This window comes from Trachinotus anak, unplaced genomic scaffold (assembly GCF_046630095.1).
Source record: "Trachinotus anak isolate AG129_WGS33_773 ecotype Australia unplaced genomic scaffold, CSIRO_AGI_Tana_v1 ptg000013l, whole genome shotgun sequence".
In the NCBI taxonomy this organism is placed as follows: Eukaryota; Metazoa; Chordata; class Actinopteri; order Carangiformes; family Carangidae; genus Trachinotus; species Trachinotus anak.
Window position 1 is genome coordinate 23,364,588 of NW_027273864.1, and position 22,951 is coordinate 23,387,538.

Genomic DNA, 22,951 nt, shown 5'->3' on the forward strand with positions numbered 1-22,951 from the left:
TTGAGCAGTCATACAGGCTTGCACTGTGCTTACCAGCTTGTAATTAGGAGACAAGCGCTGTGGGACTTGCTGCTAATCCAACAGGGCTGCCCTGGCACCGGACCACACCCCGTTATTAGAGGTGTTCAGCTTTTACACTCATTAACTCCTGCCCTGATATCTGCCAGTGAAGCTTCCCTGTCCTCACCTGAAAGGCACTGCAGCCAGTGTTTAAAAGGCTGAGTTCGGATGGTTTTCTTCAGCATACTGTAGCAGTCACCGGGTTTTAGTTGTTTGGCTTGAAATGCAGATTTTGTTGGTCGATGTTCAGTTTCACTTGGAACCTTGTTTGTTTAGTGATGGATAAATGAAGGAGAAAACATTATTGCCCTCTAGAGGTGTTTTTGTGAAATGACACAGTGTCTCTGATACTGGTCAATGAATTAGAATGAAATTTTTTAATAAATTAAAAAATCATAATAATCCTGCATAGATACCAGTGGTAGAAAGTACCTACATTCACTAAAGTACTGTACTGAAGCACAATCATGAGCTACTTTAATTGGGTATTTACAGTTTACACTTCTTCAAACTTGTACTCCACCACATTTCAGAGGCAAATAATGTACTTTTTACTCCACAACATTCATGACTGCTGTAGTACTACTACTACTAATTTCTTCTCAGACTAACATATAAAAAAACCCAACATAATCTAATATAAAATATATTGCATTGTTAAACATTAAACTCACTAGTGGTTTTAAGCTTATGACCCCTGACAATAGTCTTCTCGGGGCCAACTGTCATATTTCAGATGAGTTGACAGCAGTTTTGTTGAGGAGACAAAGACCCAAAGAGGTAAAATTATCCAATATATCACAAAACGATAGAAGACTGGAGACAAATTTGAAAAGTGAATACAAATGAATATAGGGTAACTTGTTTCTTAAGCCATTAATCATGTCATGACTCCTCAGATTTATCTTGTGATCCTTTGGAGGGTTCTGACCCCTAGGTCGGGACTAAACTAAATAACTGTATATGAATTAGATGAATTTGCACCAACTTGACCTGCTATAATGTTAAACTGCTGCCATTTTCTGCAGAACCAAGTACCTTCACTTTACTGATAATACTTATGTACTTTTAGAAGTACAGTACTTTCTGTGTTTTTTGAATGCAGGAATTTCGCATACAATGGAGTATTTTTGCACTGCTGTATTGGTACTTTTACTTCAGTAAACCATCTGAATACTTAATTGGTCTCATCAGTAATTCAGTCTCTAGTCTAGATAAGTAACAGAGCATTGGGTTTCCAAGCACAATAGGACACGTCTACCCCTGCTCCCTCCATAGTCAAATGGAAGATCAATATACTCATTGTGTGATGGCCCCATTGAGTGGGTATGAGAAAAAATACACACACACACACACACACACACACACCCTCCTCCACCCCTCTGGGGTTGACAAATGGGCTGGGTCAGCCATCCATGCATCCCATCTCGCAGTGAACGGTGAACCTGTCAGAGCACACCTCACAACCGATGGACAGATGCTCCGGAGCTCATAATCGCACACAAAACCAGGGGACATGAAGTAATATGAAAAACAAGACCAGTACGGAGAAAATCCTCTTTTACATAATGACAAAGTGGGCTGAATAAACAAAGGGGGGAGAGGTCACAGGGAAAACCAGTGATTATCAGGCTGCAGAGCTCCATAAGATTCACAACCAGGTGTCAATGTGGTGTTTTTTTTTTACTGTACACAACGGCCCTCTGACCTGAGATGTGGAGGGACTGATAAACGCTGTGTGCCATCCTTGTACGAGGAGTGGGTTTAATCTGAGTAATGGAAGATGGAAGTGGGTTTGGCAATCCTGTGTCATCTGAGGCGACGACATATGGAGTCCAAATGAAGCAAGTTCATGTTTAGGAGCCCCGAGCTGTTTGTGCCTCAAGGTTAGAGGGTTAGTCTGGAGAGCGGCAAGGTTTATGAATGAAAAGACAACAGCAGAGTGTTACACCCCCCCCACCCCCCCCCATGAATGTGTATGAAATCGTATAGAGCAGTGAATAAATGACCATATCGATGTAGTTATGATAGATTAAAACATAGGTTCATTTCATACTTCCCTGTGCTAAACAATCTAAACACTGACCTTCCTGCCACCATAAAATTAGTCAGTCCAGTAAATCTGTGATCAGGATCATTTGATCATTGACTGAGAGTGAAATCTGCATCCCTGCTGCGTGCTGCATCCACATCTTGTGGAGGCCATTTCCAACACACCAACCAGGGAAAGAATGTCAGAGGCTTTAAATATCCTGTGTGAGTTAATATTTTATCAACATCTCAGTCCCAAGGCCTCTCCCCCCTTTTACATCCCACTTCCAACTCTGAGATTGTGCACAGAGCAGAAATGGGAAATCTGAAATGCCTCCATCGCACTGCTTTTTTTTTTTTTAGACCCTCTAGCTCATTTTCCCTTCCCTTCACCTTCTCTCAGCTAACAAATATTGATTTTTTTTTTTTATGCAAAAATGCCTTTTAACACACATTCAGAATTGCATTTTCACTTATAGAAAATGCTGTAGCTCTTATTGCAGAAGATATGAAAGATTGTTTTATCACAGTGATGAGAACAGAGAGGAATCATTCGGAGGAAATTGAATCTTGATGAAATGAGGACATTCAAATGTGCTTAATAAGCAGTCCAATTTTTAGTGTGGAACAGAAAATTAGCTCGGTAACAGAAGGAAGGCAATGTCTTCATATTTGGGGGAGGGGGGGAGTGGTTATAGTGAATGTGTCCCACTGCGTTCACGGAGCTTATTCATTATGTATGCAATGATCTCTTGATGAAGAGAGGCCCTCTTGCCTCAAACAAAGTGGTGTTATCACTGTGTGGATGGCGCCACTTGTGTTTTTCTGCCTTAATACAAAGATAGAAGAGTCGTTGTGCATGTGTGTGTTCATGGATGTGTACTCTTTGTTTAATTATTTGTGGGTTTTGAGAAAAAACCTGCATCAGTCATGAAGCAGTCAAAAGGTCATACAAAAACAACAAACCAGCAGGCTAACTAAACTAATTTGGAAGAGAAAACAAAGGTGGACAATAAAACTATTACCCAAACTAGATCGTTTGTTCGTAAACATCCAGCCATTCATTAACAGATCATCTTCTAATTAGACCTCAACCCATTGTACTTGCTGTAGTTGTCTGTGCCCACAGCTTTCCTGTCACTGTGAGAGGTTTTTACCTAGGTTTTGGGTGTTGGGGGTTTTCCTCCAAAAGAAGCAGTGGGCTATGGAGAATCTGGATAAACACATCGGCTTGTTTGCAACCTTTCTGTTCATCTCACTGCTCATCTCTTGTCCCACAGCACAATGTCACAATGTCATAACAAATAAGTAGATGGACAAAACTGCTAAAATCGACAAACTACAAAAAGATCCAAGTTGTTAAGGGTAACATTAGCAATGGTGACATTAGCATTTGTTGGTCTAGAAGTGAGTTTTCAGGCCACCCATATAAGTCCTGTTTCTGCTGACCTTTATTTTATTTTTTTTATCTCTACCAACTCCTGCGAAAAACATCTCTATCTACTGTATATCTATCTCTTAAGCTGCTAAATGCTGCACTACGTTCAACAAGTTGCTAATTTTGTATGTTTTCATTTTGTGCTGAGCAGGTGTGCAGTTGGTTTCTCACTGAAAACAGGGCTGACGGTTAATTGTTCACAGTGACAGTGAACCAAAAGTAATTTAAGCTTTGGGCCGTAAAACCAAAACAATGAGCTGAAAGATGCTGAAACGCTCCATAGAGCCGAGGGGAACTGCAGGGTTGGGTGGCTATTCTTCACAGGTTTGTCACTATGAGTATCTCCTTTCATGTTACACATGGTCATTTGATCCATTGTTTGACATAGAAATATTAAGTAGTGCAGCTTTAACTGCAGTGCAGTCAAATATGTACTGTACTGCCTGACCCTGAAATAAAATAATAAAAAGTAAATGTCTGTGTTACCATGTCACAAAGTGGAGCTGGCTGTCTCTTGACGCAATGGGTTCCTGGGTGGAGCGTTCATGCCAAGTGCAAGAATCAAGGAGGAGAGATAGTGAAGGAGGTTTAAAAGCTGCCTTCATTCATTATGTATGTTTGACCAAAGACAGTAATCCAGTACAAACCTCATGTAGGTGAACAAAGCCTTAATACAATGGAGGAAATTATTTTTTATCATGTAAAGTAAATATTTCAAACACAACATAAAAGATTCATGTTCATAGGGGCAACTGTAAATACCGCATATCAATAAACTATCATTAGCCTTTTTTCTTTTTTTTCTTTTTTTTCTTTTTTTTTAAATTATTATTATTTTACTGTTTCTTTTTATTTGACCCACACATATTGCGTGAAAACCAGTGCCATCATTTGTGGACCCTTAAAGATTGATAGCTGCTCCATTGTCCCAAAGCAGCAGCCCATGCAGCCACACCATGGCAACAATAGCTAACAATGCTCCACTGGATAAGAAGATACCCGGTGTTTCGAGTTGAATGCCTGTCCGTCTGTAACCTGTCCCTGCGACATGGCAGCAACCAGGGCTTTTTCAGCACCATTGAGACACACAGGCCAGGATATCTAATTCCTGCACATACCAACACACTGAGGCTACACAAGGCAACCAGAGACCTCACAAGGATTCAGCACAAGGGTTTACTGCAGAAATATTTTATAAGCCCAGAAAAAATGTTGTTTCAGGAGAGTATATTAGCAGCAGGGAAATGCATGATGGGTATTATGTGGGTCTTAAAGCTGCACATTGGTGATAAGGCCCATCCTGGCCACAGTGACTGCATTATGTGGGATATAGATGCTGAATGTTAATTATCTTTATTAGGTAGAAAATAATTTATTAGTTTGCCATGTTCACATTTTAATGAATATTGGATATTGGTCTGTTGATATCAACCATAAAAAGAACCTGGACTATGATAGCAATAGTCCTGAAATAAAATTTTATTTCATTTTATTTGAATTTTATGAGTTCTCTGACATGTTTCTTTAATTAGCACTTAACACAAAGGACAACTGAAGCTGATGGGACATGATTTAAACTAATCATGTAGCAGGTATTTGGTCAGAAACCAAAGTATGAGTGAAATTAAAAATCTGACCTGATGATGGTGCTAAATGAAAATGTCGGGGTTGACCAAAGTTATTAAAGTTAATCCTGACAGGAACATGAATTTGTGTACAAATATTTTCATTTTGACACCTTATCCAGAAGTTGACATTTGGCCAAAAACCCTATGTGAACCTTCATGGTGGCACTAGAGGTTACTTCTAGCCTAACTAAAAATTAACTTTTGTTCAAATCATTATCCATCTTTAAACTTTGTTCAGAAAGGTTTTAAGTTAATCTGCTCCTTTACCCAGTTACAGTAATTGGTTGTGTGAGAAACAAGTATTGCGGTCAAAGGGAACTGGTCCCCCAAGTTATTCACTAATCTCTAGTGGTATCTTGTGGTAATTTTCTCGTGGTGCAGAAAGTTTTAGTTTTGGTTTTGAGATATATGATCAGAGATTTCTGCTGCCATCTTAATGTAATGTATTTAGTCAGTGGGGTTAAATTTTAATTAAAGAATTGTATCTAGAAAATTCACGAGCACTTGATCCTTTGGTAACAAACTTTTTCCACTTGTGGCCCTTAAAATGAAGCACAGTCCATTTGTGATCCGTCTTCACAGGTTAAGGCCTCAGTGTGAACGTAAACTGTGAGTTTAGTTCAGTTCAAACACAGAGTCAAATTTCATTCTCGTATTTCAGAAGAAAAAAGTCCAAATGTTTCTTTTCTTCCTTATTCCTTTTATCATCCAATGATCCCCTTATATTTACAGTTAGACCTATTGGATTATCCTGATCCCCAGGTTGGGAACAAAATTAACTGCTTCTGCTTTAAATTGCATTCATTTAATCACAGTGGGATGCCAGATTTTTCCCTGGTGCATTAAATTGTCTTATCTGTCCTAGTGAGATCCACACTGTAGATGTGAGAGAGTGTATGGTATGTGCAGATATCCTGAGTTTAGGAACCGGGAGAGGAAACAGTTGGGTTGGTGCATCTAAAAATAAAACCCAAACTATGGACACGAATGTAGGAATCTAAATATTCTATACAATTTCAGTGGACTTACACTTAAATATATGTTATCTCCTGACCAGTGATTAGCTCAATTAATATATGACTATAGAAATGTCTAATACACTGGCATTGGTCTTAAGAAAATCAGTATCAGACAAACTTTGTGCGTGTTGTGTAGCTGTGTCAACATGAACTGTCTCTCTCTCTCTCTTTCCCTCTCCCTCTCTTTTTTTAATCTATCAGCTGCCACTGACTTTCAACAAAGACTAAATGGACAGGAGAGAGGGCAGAGAGGTGAACACAGAGACACAAACTGGCGTGTGACCAGTGAATCCTACGCACAAGTGTGAAATATGATAGAGAGCCAAGCAAGAGCACCTGGCAGGCAGACGGACAGGTTCAGGACTTTACTAGCAATGAGAAAAATGAGCCCCGTGCTGCACAAACAAAAGTTCACTGAAGTTTCTGGCTTGTTACACTGATGGGGGACAGATGGACGGACAGACAGACAAGGAAAAAGACACAGAATGTAGAGGTTTCAGGTGACGTCTACTGACCTTATGTGAAGGTCTTGTAGATATTGTTGCTACATTATGCATGTGTTCCCTGCACAAAAGCTGAAGTAACACAACAAGAACTGGGAGAAGTGTGAGGATTTGTCTACTTGCGTGTCACTCAGTCCCTTAAAATCGATTGGAACCGTGTTGTCGTCCAAAACATCTGTCTTGTTTATGCTGCATCTAACCGTCACTGCCCTGCCTTCTGTCAAAACCGTGCGCTTTAGAGAGATTTACAACTGCTCCTTAAGACTCTGCCATCGCCTGGTCAGATACTTAATCTGAGAGGATGCGTGAATGAGTTTAGACAAGCTTCTTTCACCACTGGATAACAAGGTAAGCTCAATTTAATGCCTCTAATATTAAGACTAATACAGTATGAGAGTATGAGAGTACTGTTGAGATATGTGTTGATGGTAAAGCAAGCCAAATTAAAAAAATACTCAAGGAGACTGCTTTTAAATATTAATAGCATTGAATTATAGCACAAGGAATAGCACTGGCACCGTCAGGATCGTGATGCTGAAAACCTTAATTGTGCGTCACAATTCATCATGAAACATCTTTTTTTAATCTGATCATCATGGTTAAATGTTAAAAAATGTCAGCTACAGTTCGCTCTCATGAATCCCACTGATCACTTCCCCTTATTTACACTGCAGCAGGACATATGGGGACATAAGGAGGTAACTCAGGAGGCTTTGGATGAGCTCAGGACACCTGCAGCCATGGATCCTCCCTGTCCAACGGTGAGCAATGCTGGGATGAAAACAGTGTGTGTGTGTGTGTGTGTGGGGAGTGGGGGGGCTGTGGCATTTATCCTCTCTGTGTGGCTGTTGGATGGAAAATGACTCTTCCCACTGTGTGTGATTTTGCATTGGAAAGAATCTGCAGTGTGAAGCATCATCAGTTGATACAAAAGGATGGTTTCTTGATGGGAAAGGAAAGAAAAATGCAACCAACGAATGGTTGTTTGCGAAAGAAAAGCGTAATTTAATCAGTGAGTTTAAAACCACTGAGGATTGTGGTGTTAAATGTTGTGGCTGCGCTCTGATTGGTTTGTTGCGAACACGCGCCTCCTCCCCTGCCGCGTCGGGTCCAAGGAGTCAACAAAGATTAGCACTTGTCTTTTGATTAGTGAGGCTGGAAACAATCCAGACATTTCAATTAAGTCTGTAGCATTTAGTCCACACTGTTCATCTATGAGAGTGAATCTCCAGGCTGATCTCCTGTATTGCATAATCTCCTTAGTGGAGTAACAGTGCGGTACAGGAGTCAGAGTGGGCATCTTTATCAACTACAGACCAAATCCTCAGTCCAAACGACGAGAGGGAGTGTGCACTCACAGAGGATAGAAAACTGTTGTCATAGGTGAGAATGCACTGGTACAGAGGCTGATTTAAAGTTCATCTTCATTTGAAAATGTGTTTCAGTTGTTATTATATTATTCACTTTGACCTTCATGTTTGACCTTCACTGTGCAGAATGATGTATGTGCAGAGTTTGACACTAAGGATTGGATGAGTACATATGAGATGATTTTGTGACTTTCCAACTAGTCCAGTAGTCAATAATGGTCTAATACATGGCTTACACAAGAAATTATGTGCACAAATAACTATGTGCTTACATTTTCTATTAATTTCTTACCAGACTCCCCCAATTCTGAAAATAATGCACACAAAATAAAAACGTTCCTGTTGTTCAGGCCTTTGCGCAGATAGAATCGGGAGATACAGAGCTTTCAAACAACATTAGCATTTTTAAGAGTTGATGTAATGAGGAAATGTTAATTTATGTATTCGGCAAGTTGCAAATATTATGACATTGAATGTAGCTGTAAAATATGCAGCAAAATATTTGAGAAGAAGCAGAAGAACTTTTAAGAATTTCTAACTAGCAAAAGTATTTGTATTATAGAAACATCATATGACATGTTTGGAGGGGCTAAAATCTATAAAGATTATTGAACCATTTACAGTACACTGTATATATGATGTTAGGTAACACATTGTTAAAGGGGATGTGACAGGGGGGGCATGTAGCAAAGGTCTGCAACACCCTTTGTAAAAGGGTTTTCATTTCTGCTGCTTCCTCTGCTGTCGTTCTCACACTTCAGATTTTAGTCTCTGTGAATTCAAATCACTGATGCTGGAACTGGCTGCTGAAGAATCTTGATGTCTGATTAAGTTGTTGTTCTATATTGTTGTTGTTATTTTTATGGTTTTAGACAGCTCTCATGCTGTTTCAACTTGCCATTTGTTAAATTCTGATTTTGAGGCATATTGTGTGATATCTGTTTAAAGCTCTGTGTCTGTAACTTGTTCTTATTGCTGCCTATCTTGGCCAAGGAACACTTGATTAGGAGATTTTTTATTCTGAAACTTTCCTGGCTAAATTAAATTAACCAAAAAACAAAAAATAAGCCAGACTCAAACTGGGGCCACCTGTTAAAACACTCAAGCCACCACAACGTCCCTGCAGCTATTGTTTTCAGTTGTATTTTGTTTACAAAACCATAAAAGAAACTCCAAAAGAAACTCCAAAAGATTGAAGACAAAAGATAATATTCTTCAAACCTATTTGTATCAAACATTATCAAAAGAGCACCTTGTGTCTGTCTTTAAAATCTCTTCTGACCCCATCTGGATATCAAGTGAACCCACAAGGGATCCCAACCCTGAGACCCTGCAAGGGTTGAGCCACTAACACTGAATCCATATGAACTTGTGGCACTCTATGAGATTTTCAATGGACTTTATCTTACCTAACGCTACATGGGGGTTTTATTAAGTGTAGCTATTGATGCCCTTGTATGTGCGTGACCCAACCTCATGTGTTATTTGCAATGTGAGGAACCTTTGCTGCAATATGTAGGATTACTAGACTGGAATAACCAGCTTCCTTTACAACAGCTATAAGATTACTAGGCTGGAATATCTAATCCGTGCTACCTGACATGCACTTTGAGATCCTGTCACCCTTAATGGATGAGCATATGGGCATTTGAGATTGAATTACTTAGATCATGTGCACAGGAATAGCTCCGGGTCTTTGTTACTGCCATCTGCAGAAGACGCTGTTTAAAATCAATTTTTCATTACTATTCGTTTTTGTATTTAGTGTGAGGTGAGACAAATTTTAAAAAATAAAATAAAATTACTGCAACACAGATGTGATAATATCCCGAAAAGTATGACTACTTCTTTTCAGCAAACACTTGAAGATAAAGACATGACTGTTTCGGTGGTGATGAACTGACAGAGAATTATCACCCGTATCTGCAGAAGCTTCAGAGAGAGTCTCAGTTCAGTGTCGAGCTGTCCACCCTGCAGCTTCACTCTCACTGTTCTCATAGCATCGCCACAGTAGACAGCCGAGTATTTAACAGCTAAAGAGTCAGATTTTCCACTGGAGTCAGTTGAGATCAAAACAGAGCTATAACGAAGAGAATATTGGATTTACATTTGCCAAGTGCCAAGAAACATGACCCCAAATAAATGATATTTGCTGTAAATGCTGAATGTGTTAGTAAGCTACTGTCTGCTAACAAGTTCACCATATCAGCTTAAAAGATGATGATATTCTGACGTACCTGTACTTATAGATTATTTCTGTTTTGTACGCCATCATTGTACTGTTCCTTTTCAGAGAGAAATATTGTGCTTTTTACTCTGGTTCCGACCTGACCAACTACAATATGCATTTACACCTTAATGCATTACTGATGATAATCCAGTGATATAATAGTATTACGCTGACAGGAGCAATTTTTTGTATTATGGTTATTTTATTTTTGAAAACTTTAAGTACATTTCGCTAATTCTATTTATTTACTGGTTTATTTAGTGGGGATAGTGCACATTACTAAACATTGCTGTAAATATGCTGAAGCAAGACAAAAGGCATTTTGTCATCTGCAGTTATTGAAGTAACTGGAATCAATTATAGGAATGCAGAGCAATATTAAAATGAGAATAGAATATTGATGAAAAATATCATACAGGACATCCATTCTATATACTTGCATATATACTTTTACTTATGCAGCAAGCAGGCTACTTCCCTCACTCACAAAGTTCAGTCATAGTAGTGTTGCGGATGTAATTTTGTCTTCTCAGCAGATGTTGTTATTCTTACCAGGCAACCATGGCTCAAAGTCAAGCTATATAAAGGTGTGCAGTTGGTGTTTATACCTATGCAGAGTCAGTATAGTTCACACACGAGCATACTGATGGAGGAATTGCTTTGTCAACACAGTCTGTTAACGGGTAAGGTGACAGTGTCATCGAGGGAGGGCTGGACCGGACGCAGGGAGGGAGGAGGGATGGATGATGGATCAGGGCTGTATGGAAGGACAGAGGGAGGGACGTTATCCCTCTGGTCCCCTGTCAGGACTCCTGAGACGAGTGCCACTGCAGTAGCTGCAATCCACCTCCTCCTGTAGTTCATATCTCACCCATTTACCTCCCCTTTCCCACTTTTACTGACACAAATCGTTTTGCAGGGGAATGGATTGATTATTTACCCTCTGAGTTGTGCAGTCTGTGGTCCTCCTCTTCGCTGTCCATCTTCCTGTCTCTCTTTGCCTGCAGCAAATCCTGTTATGAAGTGTTTAAGTGACAGGTCGTGCCTCAGCTGACTGCCTTCTCAATGACATGTCCAGGACAGTGCAGGATCACAGAAGAAAAAAGAGCCCTATTTGTGAGAATGTTATGTCAGTATGATGTTTGTGTGTGCATGTCCCTGCGTAACCATATACTCAGTACTCTGTATGCATGGCCATTCCTGAGTCTATATCTCAGGTACAAACATGTCAAGTTTATCTTTATGGATGCACATGTGCATGATGTTCCCGTGAGTACACATAAGGAGACTCCGGGAGGTGACAGTGTGTGATGATCTATAGCTAAGCGTAGAATGTAAAGTCTTAAAACAGTTTTCTGTGACCTTGAAGCCGTGTGCCCGTGTCTGCAGTGGTGCTGCTTGCGCCGCAATGTTACAGAGGACCAGCAGACAGCCAGCTCCTGGCTGCAGCAGGATGAGGGTGAGATGAGGGAATGATTTCTGACTTCAGACAACTGGTTCTCTATCAGGTAACACAATATTCAACCCATGTTGCCAAATTGGCCGCCCTTCTGAAAAAGTACAAGATTAACTTTGATTAAAGTTTTAGTTCCTCGAGAGAGTTCAGCAGACCTTAAAAAAAAAAAAAGGTGTAGCCTTCCTCTGATTTAAATTTAAACTTTTAATTAGGATTGCATATTTTTTCAAAGCCACAGAGCTACTTTATTAATCTGACAGACCTTCAATTGCTGGCAGGTGCAGAGGTGCTGGAGCTGGCAGGGACAACAAAAATGGAAAAAAAACCACCAACACATCTGCAGGATTGTCTTGGAAAATGGCTGTTTTTACTCCCTGTCAAGCCTATTAACCCTCATCCAAATCTATATTTAGCACCTTCAGGGGAAATGTGTGCCCAGAATAAATTACCTTTGTGAAGCATTTAAGTATTTATCAATAAAATAGATTCCAGTACCTCCTAATTCTCATTTTTTTTTCCAAAGAGGAAGTGGCATATGTTTATAGATTTGCATCAGGACCGAAAAGTTGCCTGAAGGTCTTTGGGAAAATTTTGGAAAACATCTGTGACAGTTTTAATATCAATAGACTTTCACAGAATACTGATGTCAGATGAAGTAACAGCTCACGTCAGCATGTATTACTATGGATGTAAACAAGAGAAAGCTGAATCCCCCAGGCAGATGTGCAGGTATTGAGAGCTATGACAGGTACTGTAACAGGGGAAGAATACAGTATAATCCCCAAGGTGAGGGTGGATTGGATGATCCTGCATGTGGATGCTTACTCTGCAGGAAAGGGGGAAAAGAGCGGGTCCCCACTCTCCCTTCGCCACATCAAACAGCGATTGGCTCCTGCAGAGTAAATCACCTATCAGAGAGCTACCTATAACGTTCTCACTTATCCCACTGACGGAGGAGGGAGCAGGCAGAACAAAGTCAGGTGACCCCCACATTTAGAATACAGAGTTGCATGCATGTGTGTGTGTTTGTGTTTGTCTGTGTTTGTGTGAGGGCACATTTGTACGTTTGTGTGTGTGTGTGTGGGTACCTCTGGCATCTCTGGTTTCGTAAGGGATATCAGGTTACCCAATGGGAGCTTTAATAGAGCTAGAGACACTCTTGATTGTGAGTCTGAAAGAGGGAGAGGGTGAAGGGAGGAAGGGGGAGCAGAGCGCAGCTGCCAGGCAGGACAACTTCTGCAGAGCTGGGGACACGGGTGAGTGTTTGCGGACATCTGCACACAGCTGGATTTAAACTTTACACTTTTTGATTAACTGTATATATGCATGTATTTGTGGACATTCAGATGTTCTGATCTAATAAGGGTTGCAATGTAGCTGAATTTGATATCTTTTTTCAATGTCAGCTCAATGTGATAAAAGGCAAAGTTAATTCAGTGGTAAGATTATATCAGCAAAAGTGCTGCTTTAAGAAACAATTGAAAGTGCCGAAGATGCAGGGAAGTGAACCTAACTGCACTTTTCTGTTCTCTGCATTTTCAGTTGTCCTTTCTCTTGGGGTCGGTCATCCCTCTCTGCTGACACGGCACAATCAATACACTTATTTTTTGCATAAGCGCTATCATGATATCCTTACATAAGAAGATTCAATTCTATATCCTGGACTGTTACGTTATCTGCTGCAATGCAAGTGGAAATAGAGTCAGATGAGGGCCCTCGGTGTCAAGTGGACACAGAGGTTGCAGCTTAAAAGCGTGTGCCGGGATTTGGTTACCTGTCCGAACCAGACAAACAGAATGATAAACAGCTACTTAGATATAAAGTAAATGTGATGCTGACAGACTATACTGATCAGGACTAGGCTGGATTAACCAAGTCAGTAGTTATAAATTGACACACAAACATTTAAATATTGAGAGGGATAAATTCTCAGTTTTGACGAGTTTCTTCTTTCAGTCATAAGTGAAGAGCTCAGGTCTTTTTCCATAAGGAAATGAAACGTTCAGTTTTGTAGCACATGATCAGCAATAATAGTATCCATACTCCTTGTAAGCACTTTCATAGCCGAACCTGCCGAGTTAGTGTTTTCGAGATAATTTGGGAGGGAAGAAATAACTTTACAAGCACAGTATCAGATGGCAGGTTCTCTGCTGATGCAAACAGGAGCTGACAGAAAAATCTCTTTACCAACAGAACTGATTTGCACCGTTTAACAAAATTTAACACAACTTTGCTTCCTCCCCCCTTTTTACAGATTACATAGAGGGCTGAATTCAAAAGTAGTGTACAGCTGCCTGAATGATAACCAGGAGGAGAGAGAGGCCCTGCCAGGATCTTCGGCGTGGCACTACTGTTGGTGTCTCTTCTGTCTCCTGCACTCAGACCAGGCTGATAGACGGACCTGTGGGTAGCGTCAAGACAGGCAATGGAGGTGCCTCTTGTTAATTTTGAGAACATGGATGATGTCGGCATCAACCTGGGTGACCCAAGCGACTCTGGGTACCCAACTTCACCCACCTCAGAGGCCCCTGATCAGAATCTGTTACCCCACCGTCTGACTTCTCCTCACCAGTCGCCATGCAGAGGACGACGTGGGCATAGGTCTGGTCAAGAGGGGTTGTCACCGTCCTCTCCCCCAACCCTGACCGCAAAAGGGAACTCCAGCAGTGGCAGCTTGATCTCTAATCTGAAGCTCCTTATCAACAGCGAATCTCCAACTGATAGCGTCTTCAGTAAGATGGCGAAGGACTGCTATGAGAATGAAGATTTGTTTGAAAGGCATTGCATTGAAGAAAAAGATGAGAAAGTTGTCATCAATATTTCAGGCCTGATGTTTGAGACCCAGCTCAGCACCCTGAATAAGTTCCCAGAGACGCTGCTTGGTGACCCCATGAAGCGGATAACTTATTTTGACCCAATGAGAAATGAGTACTTTTTTGACAGGAACCGTCCATCCTTTGATGGGATTCTGTACTACTACCAGTCCGGGGGCAGAATCCGCAGACCAGCCAATGTTCCCTTAGATGTTTTTGCTAACGAAATTGTTTTCTACGAGTTGGGTCACGAGGCAATGGAGCAGTTCCGTGAAGACGAAGGGTTTATTAAAGAGCCAGAGGTCCTTTTGCCCACCAACGAACTCCAGCGACAGTTCTGGCTCTTGTTTGAATACCCGGAGAGCTCCAGTGCAGCCAAATCTGTAGCTCTGGTTTCTGTGTTTGTCATTGTCATTTCCATCTTTATCTTCTGCCTGGAGACTCTGCCGGAGTTCAGGGAGGACAATGACTTTATCCAGGGTGTAACCCAAACTATCAATGGCACCCAAGACAGCTCTGCCCCCCATCCTGCCACTAAGGACGTCATTGCCTATATCACAGACCCCTTTTTCATTGTGGAGACTATTTGCATCATTTGGTTCTGCTTTGAAGTCGGTGTCCGCTTTGTGGTGTGCCCCAGCAAAAGTGATTTCTTCAATAACATCATGAATATCATTGACATAGTCTCTATAATTCCCTACTTTGTAACCCTAGGCACAGAGCTGGCTACGACTCCTGACGATGATATGAACTCTAGTCAGAACATGTCCCTGGCAATCCTAAGAATCATCCGACTAGTGAGGGTGTTCAGAATTTTTAAGCTCTCCCGACACTCAAAAGGCCTTCAGATCTTGGGTCAGACCTTGAAAGCCAGTATGAGGGAACTTGGACTGCTCATTTTCTTCCTTTTCATAGGAGTCATCCTGTTCTCAAGTGCCATCTACTTTGCAGAAGTGGATGAGCCCCAGACACAGTTTGTTAGCATCCCTGATGGCTTCTGGTGGGCTGTGGTGACGATGACCACTGTGGGATACGGAGACATGTGCCCCATCACCATGGGAGGCAAAATGGTCGGCACCCTCTGTGCCATTGCAGGTGTCCTGACCATTGCCTTGCCCGTCCCTGTCATAGTCTCCAACTTCAACTATTTTTACCACCGAGAGACTGAGCAGGAGGAGAAACAGGTGATGGATGCAGCGGCAGAGGCTGCCCAGAAAATGTCAGCTGCTAACAAGTATGGAAGCACTCCTTCACTAAACAAAAGTAATGGCACCTGGCAGAATGAGAAGAATGGCATGCACTGATAGAGAAACTAAAGTATTTATTTATATCAAGGGCATGACAAACACATGGACAAATAAAACATATCTGTTCGTCAGATACACTGGATGATAACAGTTTATCTTTCTCACAATTTTGTACTCCAAACATGGCAGCATCTGTGCATACTATAACAGTATTAATAGGCACTGTGTGGTGGTGAGACAGCCTTTACACAAGTTTTCTGTCTGCTTGTGGATGTGTCAAAGTGCAATTAACACAACTCAGCAACTACTATGTCAGTTAACTTTGATGGGAACACCTAAAAGGTATAATAAATATCTTTCATCCAGTGCAATTTGAAGAAAAATGCAATGGCTCATTTGTACTGTAGACAAATGTTTCACCTTAAAAACGTAGAATGTTAGTGTAAATGTAGATGTGAAAGGCAAAGTAAGTAGTAACTGTTTTGATAATAGTAGCATTTAATGCCGGGTGTATAGTCGGAGTTTAGATTACATTACGTTAGTCTGCACTTCGTCATATTCAGCAAAATCTAGGTAGAACTTGGCATGATTTTCAAGGACAGGCCAACGTGTCCAGTGTAAGGCAAGAGGACATCAGCACAAACGTTGTCTTATCAGCAAATCTATAGTTGTAAATGCTCAGCTGGCAGCACTTCTCCATATGACACAGCGTAACAATATCTGTGTGATAAATAGTTGGCACGTGAGCACGTCTTGTAGATACAGTAGGCTGCAAAATATACATCAAACCATGAAACTGCTTAACACTCACTGTATAGTACATGCAGTAGTTGCATGCAGCAGTTTCAGTTATTAAATCAGTTATTTTTATCTACATGGTTTCATTCTAATTATTTAGCATTTTGCACCAGCTGATGCAGATGTAGCTGCATATGCAATCACCAACGGTGGTATTATAATGTGAATTTACCCTTTAAAAACCATATCAATTCATTGCACTGAGAGTTTTTTTTTCACGTATCTCTTAAGCACTTTTGGAGCTTTACACCATCAGCTGTTGGCAGGGAAGACGTATTTAGTTGACAATAGAGAAATGTGAGAGGAGATGTATATTTGTGTTCAGACTGAGACAATAGACGAGAGGGCAAAGACTTTGAACATTTCTCCATTTATCTTTGTTCTCTCATTTGTATTGCATGGCATAGTGTGCCGAAATGAGGTTGAACTCATTTTGTCAGTAACTGAAGTTTGACATATTTATTGTAGCTAAATATACTATAGTATTTTAATCATATAGTGATGATCATTATATTCCAGGTGATAGGGAAAGCCAATACTTCAACTGGATTTGTGAATTGGTGACAACAGATGATGACATTTGTGTCTCATCGGGAAATATGAATTGGTACTATATACTGTGTGCATGCCACATTTCAATCTTGAAAATGTACTGTATGTGAGTTTATTATACTTATAAATACAGCTTGTATTGAAACGGCAATGGATGTAATTGTAACTCAAAGAATGCCTTTCTAGTAATCCTGCAATATGCAATAATGATGACATGTGGGTGGAAAAAAAATATGTTGTATTTTTCACTCATGGAAAGAGCAATACGTGTATTAAAAATGAACTGCAATAAGGTGACATCAGTTAGTCACGTGGGTACTCAGCACTTTACTATGTCATGAAGCACTTAATATATGAGGGCTGTTACTGTATGTGTCAGCATTGTACAGTATACAGTGTCATAATTTGCTATGTTTAATTTATCCTGTAAAGAGTGCCTTTCATTAAACATGTATCCTAACTGTGTGAAGTTGCCCCTGAGATGATTTAATTTCTGGGTAAAATTGCACCTGTCACATTATGACATCGAGCAAATTTAAATTTTTTTTACTTTTTTTTTTTTTTTTTTTTTTCCTGTGTTCAACAATAATAGTGATGAATGGAGGTGTAAGTGTCAGTGTATGGCTTCAGGGCTGAATACTCATTATCACCTCATGTTGGCTGTTATTAACGCCTTCTCACTGCTGGTTCTCAGTACTGATATCATTATGGTATCCCTCTCTCTCCCTCTCTTGTCTCTCTATCTCTCTCTATCCAAAACTTTTTCCCTTTGAATCCTGCCTGTGTGTTACATCACAAGACGGAAAAAGATCCGTTTTTTATATATGTGTGTGTGTGTGTGTGTGTGAGTGTGTGTTAGAAACTGCCGGATACTGTATATATATTTCTATCTGGTGTGGCGGTGTAGATAGCAGACTGGAGGAACAGACGTTTCTCGCTGTGTGTTCTGTAACAAACCCGTTCTAATGAAGAAATGATACAGCCTGGCTAAAAATAGGTGGTAAGATCAAAAGAGATTATGAAATCATGCAGAAATGCAACAGATGGACATATTGAGGAGTTTTTGTTGTTGTCTGGGATGTTGATCAAGATAAGTTGAATAAAAACATAATTAGCTTTTTCCTTCTACTGGCACAGCTCTAGATGGAGAAATTTTAGTGCTGCGTGCTTGACAATGTCTTTGACTGGGATAGCTTCAAAAGCAAAAGCACCTAATTAAATATGCAGACCAAATGAATCATTTATTAGATTATCTATCTTGGCCTCCCAAGCCAAGGAACTGGCTGTTTCACTTGATTCTTTACTGTCCCATACAGTCACATCAAGGACACGTTGGTCAGTATGTTAAAATGTTACATCTTGTTTGATCTGCGCGCATTTTATAAATGTAATGATTGTGATTCTAGATTTTCTGAGCTGATTCCTCCCTCATTAGGATGAAGCTGTGGAAGTTGTTTCCTGATGAAACATACTGGATGTGTTTTTGCCGTCTGTTCTGTTAATCTAATCACTAGTTAACGGCCAGGTCAGCAGGCCGCTCTTCTGCCCTGCTGATCACTGATCGTACAGTGATATCCCAAAGACGAGGCCTGATAGCATTTTAGCATTTAACAGGCAGGTGGCTCTGGCAAGGTCAAAGCCAAAGTGAGTCTGTCATTTATAATTCATCATGTGTTCCACAAAGAGATCACATCCATCCTGCCTTTGATAAATATTCACACCAAGAAATCCATTCACGGACCAGCACCTAGTCCAGTCACTGTGACACAGCAGACTGTACTGCAGCTCTTAATGGATCTAAAAATATCACCCTCGCATGACTCCGTTCTTCCCTTTCCTCTCCAAGTCGGTGACAAGCTGTGTCCCACCGCTTTAAGGGAAACCATGGATGGATCTCACACGAAAGTTCAGACAGTGAGTCTCATATCGGTAGATTGGATTACTGTTTTGTCAGCAGACACGTTATAAGCAGATTTCAGAGCTGCACAGACAGCAGCCTGTGTACTGTAGTTTCACGCCCTCCAGAGGGCAGAGCCACTTGGTCCTGTGCAGCTTGTGTTTGTTTTAAATCCTTCCAAAGTGTCCAGTTTCTTCCAGTGACGGTAACTCTCCTGGATGCAGGACGGAGCACACAGTGGCATCAGGCTGCTGCACCTCTGCAGTGACCTTGCCGTTACATTTTTGATCAAAGTGCGAACACAGTGCTGCTTTGAAGCACAGCAGGTGTAATACTGACTGGCAAAGCAATCCTCATGAGCATAATATTGATTTAGGTTCAGCCGAGCTCACCTACAGTATTACTTGAGCTATTGATTCTATGCCCTGACTTTGCTGACCAAGAATGTTCAGACATGGGTTTTGCATTACTTTTATAACTTCTTCATTGACTGCAGGGTTAATATGATTAAATCAAAAAGGCAAAATCATTGCATTATAGTACAATGCTTTATAACAAATGAGTAGCCTATCTTTGGCATTAGATGAACTAATCATGCAAGATCCACCATCTGCTGTCTCAGCAAAGCAGATGAAGGACGGACAGGTGGACACACCCAGCTTTTTACTGGGAGCAATGGAGGCTGAGGCTTCCTGACAGTGTGATACACTGTGATAACACATTCTTTCTCATTCTGTTTATAATTTCTAGTTTCATATGCTTCACCTGCACTGGAAACCCATGATGTCATTAAGGTGTCCCACACATCACTGCAGTTTCAAATTTCAAAATGACACATTAATCAACTTGAATATCTTATGATATTGTCTGGGTAATACCTAAACAGTAAATCTGTCCGTTTCCTCAGTTTTATCTTTAATCAATAAGACTGGTTGTGTTACTATTTTTCCATGAAAAAAAAACAAAACCAACAATGAACTGATCCTGCTAACAAGAATTCAGCTTATTTCTCTGAGCCCAAGACCTATGCTTTTTCCGACAACTAACACATTGAAGTAGTAGTTCTGGTCATTGGACGTGGGGTTGTGTGAGGTACTTAAACATCGTCAGTGTATTACCTGCAGTAGATTTGGATTGGCCCCATACCAGTTTGGAGAAGCAGCCGGGAGCACCGGCAGAGAAGCTGAGTGATGCAAAAAGCTAAAATGAAGTGTGCAGTTCATTCTGAATATTTTCACCATTTTATCTGACCATCAAACAGCATTTTACTTTGTAACAACATTTTCTCAACTACTGTAATATTGTATCAGCTGTTCAAGTCAAACAGAGCTGTTGGCGTACTTGTGCATAGTAATACAATAATGGCTGAGAAAATGTAAAATAAACTGATATTGGTGAGCTTTTTTTTTTTTTAAATGAACAGCAGTACGTCACGTAGCTTCCATGCCGGTACTTGTGTCTACTTTTCCAAACTGGCAGTGTGCCGATCCACATCTACTGCAGGTAATACACTGACTATGTATAAGTACCTCACACAACCCCACATCAAATAACCAGAACTATCACTTTAATGAGCTACAACGTTGTGTTGGATGACGCACTGTAGTTTATTTTGATTTAATGTCACATACACCGTCCTGCAGCTGTGAATACTCAGTAAAGCACCAAATGTGTATTAATCCACTACTGAAAATAGTCCCCAACAAATGCACTAGTTACTCCTATTTGAGTGAGCTTTGGTAAAAAACCGCAGTGCCCAGCCATATAAGGAAACAAGTGAGCCTTTTTTCTTGAAATTAATGTATATATTTGTGACCCAATACAAAAGATTTACATCTTCAGCAGGAATCAGTGACCATGGAGACCACCTTCCAAACATATTGTTGGTTTTGGATTTTTCATGCGATTTGTTGCCAATAAGAATAGTGTAGAATATTTCCAACCTCATCCTTCAATGTCAGTATTCAAAGAGAACAGATATTTCCAGTGTTTTCATTATGAAAGTAGAACGCCTGAACATTTCAAGTGTAGGAGTAACGTTTGAGTGTATTATCTCATATGTTTCCAGGAAAAACAAAACTATGTTACACATTAGTGAATTATGTCTTACTCTCTCCTTTGAGTGATATGAGAGGAAACTCCTGTGATCATGAGTCAGAGTTCATGGCAGGTGGACTTTGTTCCTTAAAACTCTTCAATTATTCAAATGACATTTTGATTTACTTTAATAATTGAGGATGGCTTTAAGAGATGTTTGTGATGACCAGCTATCAATATATCAAATAAGACATTATAAATTATATAATATTAAATCAATAAAGCATTTAGGGTATAATGTATGCACGGGCAATTAATAACTTTGGATGTAGACATAAATGGAACCTTTGTATTCCCCAGTATCTGTTTAAATATGCTTTGTTAGCTCAGTTCTGCTCTGCCTGGGTTTGCTAATTCCAGTCTATCATTTTATGTGGGCTGTGGAGTGGAGTCCCCAGATGGGAGAGAGTGAGTAATGATTCAGGGAGATAAAAATTTATGACAGGTAACTGCACGGCGACTGCTTTACTGCACGGTGTCAGCCCCAGAGGTCAATGACCAGACCTTGTGGGGCGAAACGTGAGTCTCACATTTGTCCTGCTTAGCACCCATGAAAAATGAAGAAGGTGACCTGAAGTTTCACTTGGGATCAGACAGTAGACGACATGTTGCCTTCAGGTGACCACAGGCTGCTTTTCACATCTGGGACAGCCAGAGCTTTTACATGGTCTGATAAGAGAGGCGATGCTACAGAATACTGGTCATCCAAATATAGGCAAATACAAAGATTAATCGGGGTAACAATAAACAGATAATTACCTTAATTATTCAGACAATGAAAAAAAAACCCTGCTACATTTACCAAAGGGAAGGCAGATAAAGAAAAATTGTGAATCACAAATATTATTGACTATTTTTTATTTATTTTTTACTAGTTTTTATATGTCATAGCTGCTTTATAGTTATTTTGTATACATCAGAGCTGCCTCCCTTTTCTATACTATTAGTCATTTTGTACATTAGTTTATATTTATCTCTATGTGCACTATTTCTACTGTTTGCACTTTCTGGTTAGGTGCTGAACTGTATTTCTTTGCTCTGGTACTTAGTGTGAGCAGGTACAGTGAAGGTGAAGCTAATCTGTCTGACTGTATACAGGTCCAGTGAAGGTTGCTATTAGGAAATGTAAGATTGACTGGGAAATGTGAACAAAGTTAAAAAAATAATGAGTGAGGCACTTCAGCTACAGTGGACTGGATTATTATTACTAATGTAAATAACATTTTACTGTTGGGAATTAATTGGTAGAATTCAGACTGAGGCTGTGTTCAGTCTGACACCTTGTGGCTTTATTGTGGTACTACACAAAAGCAAACTGGTCAAAGGTTTTCACATATTTATTTTGTGTAAAATTGTTGACTCGTATACATGTTGTAACAGAGAAGTGTGGTTTTTAATTAGTAATTAATTAGTGATTATAAATCTATTATCTTTTCTGCCAACCAAATAAGTGTGGGTTATGTCCAACAAATGCTGCAAAAGCTGGATAACAGTTTTCCCTGTAAGTAAGTTTAAGCTTGGAAAAATCATCTCATTCCACAATATCACAGAGTAATATTCTGTATCAGGTTGTTCCAGCGCTTTTTTGAAGCAGTACAATGTTTGCACAGTGTGAAAAATTCAAAATATGATATTATTATACTCATAATGATAAATATTTTAATATTGATTTAATGGGGTTTTTGAATTATAGTTACTATTTACATTCGATATCAGAATGTGGAAATCCGAAACCGTGCAATTTGTATTGTAGGTTAATTTGAACATTATGTGGCAGATTTATACCTGTTTTTCTCTAATTACTTCAAAAGA

General features: G+C 40.0%; 1 protein-coding gene across 6 annotated transcripts in view; it reads left to right on the top strand.

Annotated features, from left to right (window-relative positions):
- LOC139630304 (potassium voltage-gated channel subfamily A member 10) overlaps nt 1-16,947 on the top strand; it is a 79,038-nt gene extending 62,091 nt beyond the window's left edge. The window contains exons 1-4 of one of the 6 annotated variants that reach the window (XM_071493605.1): nt 4,503-7,027; nt 7,354-7,440; nt 11,669-12,991; nt 13,990-16,947. In XM_071493605.1, coding sequence (XP_071349706.1) covers nt 14,161-15,852 — 1,692 coding nt within the window. In that variant the 5' untranslated portion in view covers nt 4,503-7,027; nt 7,354-7,440; nt 11,669-12,991; nt 13,990-14,160 and the 3' untranslated portion in view covers nt 15,853-16,947. Of the gene's footprint in view, nt 1-4,502; nt 7,028-7,353; nt 7,441-7,463; nt 11,396-11,668 lie in introns of those variants that run through there. The other 5 variants (XM_071493603.1, XM_071493602.1, XM_071493604.1 and 2 more) reach the window with 5 other exon arrangements.
- Nucleotides 16,948-22,951: the final 6,004 nt, after the last annotated feature.